Here is an 8,226-nt window from a genome sequence, read left to right on the forward strand (position 1 = left end):
GGAGGGAGAGCAGCTTCCAGGGCTGGAGGTTGGGAAGAGTGAAGAGGACGATGAGGAGAAAGCTCACTGCTCACGGATTCATGGAAGCCAAACTGAGGAGAACAGAGAGGCAGAGAGAACAGAAGCTGATGGAGAGGACTGTGGAGAACCCAGATCCAGAGAGACATTCAGAACCAGATACTGATGACAACACTGGAGACTCTCATGAACCTGAGACCGTTGACAGTTGGGATCGGGAGGAAACTGGGGAACCACAGTCAGGTTTAAGCCCTCTGCAAAACAATAAAGTCCTTGTGATTGATATGAAAACAGAAGCTGATGGAGAGGACTGTGAAGGACCAGAACCAGCCGGGAACCCAGATCCAGAGAGACATTCAGAACCAGATACTGATGACAACACTGGAGACTCTCATGAACCTGAGACCGTTGACAGTTGGGATCGGGAGGAAACTGGGGAACCACAGTCAGGTTTAAACCCTCTGCAAAACAACAGTAATAATAATACTACTATTTAAAAAGTCTTTGTGATTGATATGAAAACAGGAAAAACTAAATTAAGTGGGAAGAACTCCTCTGTGATTAGTAACGTCATTCAGAAGGAAAATGTTCCAGCTGCTCAGTGACAGAAACCTTTGGCTGAGACACAAGGCCAGGCAGCTGTATCTGTAGAGCACGTTTCAGCAACAGGGCAATTCAAAGTGCTTCACACAACATCAGTTTAAACACAGTTAAAAAATAAAATCAGACAAAACACAAGAATTAACAGTTAAAAATGGATTAAAATAAGAGTAAAAGTTACAGTGCAGTATAATAAATTAAACATTTAAAGAAAGGCAACATCAAAAAGAAAAGGTCTTCAGCCTGGATTTAAAAGAACTGAGAGTAGCAGCGGATCTGCAGGTTTCTGGGGGTTTGTTCCAGATATGAGGAGCATAGAAACTGAACCCTGTTCCCCCTGTTTAGTTCTGACTCTGGGGACAGAAAGCAGACCTGCCCCAAACCACTTGAGAGGTCTGGGGGGGAGGGGGGGGGGCTTCCTGTATTTTGGTCCTCAACCGTTGAGTGATTCATAAACTATATAAACTAGCAAAAGTACTTTGAACAGTACATGACCGTCCGTATGGGGGAGAAACCATTTGGTTGTCCAGTTTGTCGTGAAAGATTCACGGACCGTAGTAATCTGAAGAGACTCTTGACTCTGCACACCAGAGAAAGACCGTTTGTAGTCAAAGATTCCCCCAAAAGGGACACCTGAGACTTACACTCGACCCCGCACGCTCGGGAGAAAAATGTCCAATTCTTGTCCCTTTTTGACCCGGGAGGACAACACGAGGGTTAAGTGGAGGTGCTATGTTACCAAGTTGTATTTCTGCTCCCGCTATTCTATCACAGAGTTACCAAACTGTTACATTTCAAGCACTTTCACCTGTTCTGATTTAAGAAATAAGCGGCAATAATTATAAAAAATCTTGTTTCGTTTTTTTAAATCGTTTTTGTAATTGAATTTCCATGTTTTCTCTCAGAAAAACTAATAATAATATGATCAGAAATGTGATTTCATAGGGGTAAGTGGCGAATATGAACCATAATTGACGCATTTATCATCAGTAATTGACCCAAAGTAAACATCTGTTAAGTATTTTTACATAAATAGTTATGGCTGTATTGATTTTAACCCTTGTGTTGTCCTCGAAATCTACAAAAAGCAGGAAAAAAGCAATAAAAACTATTCTTTTAAACGCTGAAGAAGTGACCAAAGAAATCGGAAAAAGTGACAAAAAAACTTCAAAAACACTGGAAATAGTGACAATTTCTTTTTATTAAATGGACAAAAACATAATTTAAAAAAGCAACAAAAATAGGAATAAAATTGACAAAAACATTGAGAAAAAGTGTAGAAAAAACCATCAAAAACACTGAAAAGTGACAAAAAAACATCAAAAACACTGGAAAAAGTGACAAAAAAAACCCATCAAAAACAGTGGAAAAAATGACAATTAAAAAACAAGGACTAAAACATAATTTAAAAAAAGCAACAAAAATAGGAATACAATTGACAAAAACATTGAGAAAAAGTGTAGAAAAAACATCAAAAACACTGGGAAAAGTGACAATTAACCCATCAAAAACAATGGATAAAGTGACAAAAAAAACTTCAAAAACAATGGAAAAAAGTGACAAAAAAAATCAAAAACACTGGAAAAAGTGACGATTAAAAAAATCAAAAACACTGGAAAAAGTGACAATTAAAAAAGAAAATGGACTAAAACATAATTTAAAAAAAAGCAACAAAAATAGGAATAAAATTGACAAAAACATTGAGAAAAAGTGTAGAAAAAACATCAAAAACACTGGATAAAGTGACAAGAAAATAAAAATAAAAACACGGGAAAAAGTGACAAAAAAACATCCAAAACAATGGAAAAAGTGACAATTAAAAAAATCAAAAACACCGGAAAAAGTGACAAATAAAAAAGAAAATGGACTCAAACATAATTTAAAAAAAAGCAACAAAAATAGGAATAAAATTGACAAAAACATTGAGAAAAAGTGTAGAAAAAACAACAACAAAATGTTGAAATTCCAACCCAGAAAAACACCAAGTTGCAGGTCGATGAGAAGACAACACGAGGGTTAAAGGGCTAATTCACCAAAGTGTCTCCCCAGATGTCCACGTGGGGGCAGCAGCGCCTCACTGGAGACTTTTAAGACGATTTTTTAAATTTGTTTATCAGTTTCTGTTAAAAAATGAATAATTTCCAGACAAGACAAACCCTTTAAATATTCTCTACGTCTCTAGTAGGTCGTGTAATGATGATTGTGCATAAATAATATCATATGGCTTGAAAACATAACACTTTAATACTGTCGTCTTTTATAAATCAGACACAGCTTGTGACACCTTTGCTTTACTGGAAATATCTATCCATCTATCTGAATCATACCATTGACGTGCGTGCGTGCGTGCGTGCATGCGTGTGTGTGTGTGTGTGTGTGTGTGTGTGTGTGTGCGTGTGTGTGTGTGTGTGTGTGTGTGTGTGTAAGCGCTGTGGTTTAACTACATTTGTGAGGTCCAAAAACCGGGAGTTTATTAGGCTACACTTGGAGCAAATTGCTGGACCGCACAACTTTAAAGGGCTGTTTGAGGGTTAAAATTTGGTTTTAGGATTGGTGTTATAATTAGGTTATGGTTAGGGTGAGGGTGAGGGTTAAGGTTAGGCATTTAGTTGTTATGGTTACGGTTAGGGTTAGGGGCCAGGGAATGCGTTATGTCATTGACGGGTCCCCACAAAGATAGTACCACAAACTTCTGTGTGTGCGATTGTGTGCGTGTGCGTGTGTGTGTGTGCGTGCGTGCAAGTGCGTGTGTGTGTGTGGTTTGTGCGTGTGTGGGCGTGTGCAAGTGTGAGTGTGTGTGTGTGTTCACCTTGTCTGGGTGTGTCCCTGTTGAAGTAGCAGGTACTGGCGCATTTTCGTCCCGTCGTTGCTGGAGAGACTTGAACCGTCCGGATGGATCCGTTCGCCGTGAACACGCTTCTCCTTCTGCTCTCTTTTATTGGTAAGAAGACCATCCGTGATCTGTGTGTGTGTGATCCATCTTCAGATTGAGCTTCTATTCATGTTATTATGGTTTTTAGTTTTTATGTACAGCCTACTGTGTGGTATGGAAATGGCTCCCGGGGTGTAGCCTATTTGAATTCACGCTAAAATAACAGAACCAGAGAGAAACTTCTCTGTTTTACGTTTCTTTCTCCGACTTTTCGACCTGCTATCGAAGGCTCCACGTACAGGTGTGACGTTAACTTTCTATTTCTTCCCCCGCTTCCAGGATGCTGTGCGGGGCAGATTCTCCCGAACGGGCCGGTGGACGCAGTTTCGGGGACAAATGTGACTTTACAGACTACCTTGGGTGCCGGGTCAACCTACGCTTTCATAGTCTGGAATATGAACACCGGGGATGCACAGAGTCACGTCGCGACTCTACCTTTTGGCGGGGTGCTTAACGTAAACAGCCCGTACAGGGGGAGAGTGGCGATTAACAGCACCAACGGCTTCCTGTACCTGGGACCGGTGAAGGCTGCGGACAACGGGCACTACAGCATCAGCGTACTGTTACCGGACGGCACGACCTTAACCGGAGAGACCCAGCTCCGGGTCCTGGGTGAGTCACTTTATCAGCCAGGGATCACTGTCCGCCTGCCAAGGTGTGTTTTGACGGATATTTGGGGATTTTATTTAACCCAGGTGTCGCATGACGATTCAGAAAATAGTCATTATTATATACGTTGGTGCGTAACCAATGCGGCAGTCTTATTCGGTCCATGGGTCCTTTCAAACTGCACTTTATAAGATTATAATATGCTTTATATGGACTAGATCCATGCCGAATGGATCAGCGTCTCTTAGTGATCCAGATAAACGAGTTTAAGTTAATGTTTTGGGTTTATATCATCTCCCTAAGACACTTATTCGTACAATTGTTATATTTTCCAATGCAACCTGGTGCCGTTGGAAGGCGCAAGCCACACCTGCGCGACGTTTTAGCCCGACAAAACGGCGCAACGCGTTTTTTCTTTTCTTTTTTAAAACTGAAACGGGAGTGGGTTGACCACCCTGTGATTGGGTATCACCTGTGACACAGCCAATAAACGAGAGACACACCCACCAAACGAGTGAAAACAACTCCAGGCCTGTTGCGCACATACCGAGGGAGTCGTCGTTCGACCAGGAACCCGCACCAAAGACCTCATATATCCTGTTCATTATGAGGTTCACAATTTTATTCTGAGGTTGCACCAGAATAGGTTTACATGGTTTTAATTTTCATAAAACACCAATTTTTGTTGTTGTACCGCACATCGCTGCAGCTCCTCTTTTCCCCCTGTGTGTTGAGCTCTCTGTTTTAGCTCCAGAGTGAGACATCTCACTTCTGTCCCATCTTTGTTGGGAGTCGCACATGCACACTTACCTAGGTAAGGACTACTAGCCAGTCAGAAGCAGAGAATGAGGGCGTGCTACGCTAACATCTAGGGGAGCATTATGTCACCATTATGTGTCACCAAGTGAGCCAAAATGGCGCGCGTCACTCAGCAGACAGACATAGAAGCCCATCTGCCTCTTGCACCGGGCTTCTTTAGGGCGTAGATGTACTGAACTCTTCCTGGAGGAGTGCCTGTGTGTGTGTGTGTGTGTGTGTGTGTGTGTGTGTGTGTGTGTGTGTGTGTGTGTGTGTGTGTGTGTGTGTGTGTGTGTGTGTGTGTGTGTGTGTGTGTGTGTGTGTGTGTGTGTGTGTGTGTGTGTGTTTGTGCTTTGTGCATTGTTTAAAGCTGTGACCTCACTGCTTCATGCTGATGCGAGTGTATTGAACAGTCGTCATGCATGCAGTACAATGCAAATCATTTGGTTCTTACCAAGATATAAAAAACTTGGATTCAGATTCAGTGCATTTATCTTGTTTTAGTACCCTTTCTCTCAGATTCAGTGCTTTTATCTTGTTTTAGTACCTTTTCCCTCAGATTTAGTGCTTTTATCTTGTTTTTAGTACCTTTTCCCTCAGATTTAGTGCTTTTATCTTGTTTTTAGTACCTTTTCCCTCAGATTTAGTGCTTTTATCTTGTTTTTAGTACCTTTTCCCCTCAGATTTAGTGCTTTTATCTTGTTTTAGTACCTTTTCCCTCAGATTTAGTGCTTTTATCTTGTTTTTAGTACCTTTTCTCTCAGATGTAGTGCTTTTATCTTGTTTTTAGTACCTTTTCCCTTCAGATTTAGTGCTTTTATCTTGTTTTTAGTACCTTTTCCCCTCAGAATTAGTGCTTTTATCTTGTTTTTAGTACCTTTTCTCTCAGATTTAGTGCTTTTATCTTGTTTTTTGTACCCTTTCCCTCAGATTTAGTGCTTTTATCTTGTTTTTAGGACCTTTCCCTCATATTTAGTGCTTTTATCTTGTTTTTAGTGCCTTTCCCCTCAGATTTTGTGCTTTTATCTCGTTTTTAGACTTCCCCTTGTTATGCAGTGGCGGTGTAATTGTGCAGTAATGTGAGTTCTGTCAAAGCCACGGACTTGTCTGTAAAAAGAAAAGGAGCTATACAATAACTTTAAACAAAACCCCATCGCGTTTGTGTGTTCATCAAGACCAGTTTTGGAACCCCCCCCCCTGCAGCTATTCAGGTGTTTTTGGCCTCCTTTAGCTCCTCGTTTTGCTGCACACTTCAATTCAATTCAATTTTATTCATAGTAATAATTCATAACAAGAGTTATCTCAAGACCCTGAACAGATAGAGCAGGTCTAGACCACACTCCAGAATTTACAGGGACCCAACAGGTCTAGTAGCTCCCTCCAGAGCAAGCAACAGTGCGACAGTGGCAAGGAAAAACTCCTCTTTTGGAAGAAACCTGGGACAGACCCAGACCCGGGCCCAGACCCGGGCCCCGACCCAGACCCAGGCTCTTGGTAGGCGGTATCAGACCCAGACCCAGGCTCTTGGTGGGCGGTGTCAGACCCACACCAAGGCTCTTGGTAGGCGGTGTCAGACACTTGGTTGGCGGTGTCAGACCCAGACCCAGACTCAGGCTCTTGGTAGGCGGTGTCAGACCCAGACCCAGGCTCTTGGTGGGCGGTGTCAGACCCAGACCCAGGCTCTTGGTGGGCGGTGTCAGACCCAGACCCAGGCTCTTGGTAGGCGGTGTCAGACCCAGACCCAGGCTCTTGGTAGGCGGTGTCAGACCCAGACCCAGGCTCTTGGTGGGCGGTGTCAGACCCAGACCCAGGCTCTGGGTGGGCGGTGTCAGACCCAGACCCAGACCCAGGCGGGTGGTCTCAGACCCAGACCCAGGCTCTTTGAAGGCGGTGTCTGACGACCTACCGGGAGCCCGGGTCAGGTTGTCTGGTTCAGGCTCAGCTGTTTCCTGATGACGCTGCTGTACTGTGACGCTGCGTCTCCGTTTTCAGCTTCCCTTTCGTTTCCATGGGAGCAGAAACGATTTGCATAATAGGGTATCCAGGCTACTTTATGCAAATGAGCAGCGGCCGGCTCGGCTAGGGAGCCAGAATCGGGTCTTCATTACACGCGAGGTAAAAAAAGATCTGAGAGAAAACGTCATCACACTGATTGCAAAAAAAGGCATTTTATGAGAGAAAAACAAATATTTGAGAGAAAAAGTTTTCATACCAATAGCAAAAAAATCTCTCAAAATAATTTCTTTAACTGTATATTTTTTTGCTGTCTGTCAGTTACAAAAATAATTATCTCAAAAAAATGTTTCTTACAGATATTTGAGAGCAAAGACTTTGGTTTCGAGGGCGAGAAGAACAACTTTTGAGAGAAACATTTTTTTTAGGGGAATTTTTTTTTGCAACTGATAGCAAAACAAATATATATATATATATATTTGAGAGTTTTTTAAAATATAATTTGAGAGGAACTCTTTTTTTGACATTTTTTCACACTCATAGCAAAAAAATATGCATTTGAGAGTTTGAAAAAAGTATTTTGAGAGATTTTGTTGCTATTGGCATGAACACTTTTTCTCAAATATTGTTTTTTTCTCTCAGTGTGATCATGTTTTCTCTAAGATCTTTTTGTCTTCTTGCATGCAATAAAGAAACAAGTCTAACTCCATACTCGGCTCGGCTCGGCTCGGCTCGGCTCTCAAGAGCTGACGAAATTCTTGTAAACTGACCTTTCATCGACCTGAAACCATGTGTCTGCGTGGCTGATTTCTTGCTTAAAATGTTTTTAGAAACACGTTTTCAGGGAAATATTTTCAAATTCCCAACAAGCCGCCGTTGTAGTTCGTCCAATCAGGTGCAGCCATCGGCAGCACACACACACACACACACACACACACACACACACACACACACACACACACACACAGCAACAACACATAAGCATACTGTACATAAAAGCAGTAATTGTCTGGACTATTAAGTTATCTCATGGGAATAAATAGAACCAATGGTGTTAATTGCAGACATGACTTGGACTTTCATTGATAAAAAAAGGTAAAAAGTGCGTCAATTACCTCCGTGGAAAAGTCCTCGGCTTAGCCTCTACAGATGCTTTGATATGTTAGTTACCCCTCATGTTGACCTCATGTTGTCCTCATGTTGTCCTCATGTTGTCCTCATGTTGCCTTCATGTTGCTTTCATGTTGCCCTCATGTTGCCTTCATGTTGCCTTCATGTTGTCCTCATGTTGTCCTCATGTTGTCCTCATGTTGTCC

General features: G+C 42.1%; 1 protein-coding gene across 1 annotated transcript in view; it reads left to right on the forward strand.

Annotated features, from left to right (window-relative positions):
• The first annotated feature begins 3,114 nt into the window (after window positions 1–3,114).
• si:ch211-264f5.6 (carcinoembryonic antigen-related cell adhesion molecule 2) overlaps window positions 3,115–8,226 on the forward strand; it is a 32,345-nt gene continuing 27,233 nt past the window's right edge. The window contains exons 1-2 of the mRNA XM_034891553.1: window positions 3,115–3,559; window positions 3,830–4,162. Coding sequence (XP_034747444.1) covers window positions 3,511–3,559; window positions 3,830–4,162 — 382 coding nt within the window. The 5' untranslated portion in view covers window positions 3,115–3,510. The remainder of the gene's footprint in view (window positions 3,560–3,829; window positions 4,163–8,226) is intronic.

Source organism: Etheostoma cragini, chromosome 14 (assembly GCF_013103735.1).
Source record: "Etheostoma cragini isolate CJK2018 chromosome 14, CSU_Ecrag_1.0, whole genome shotgun sequence".
NCBI lineage: Eukaryota > Metazoa > Chordata > Actinopteri > Perciformes > Percidae > Etheostoma > Etheostoma cragini.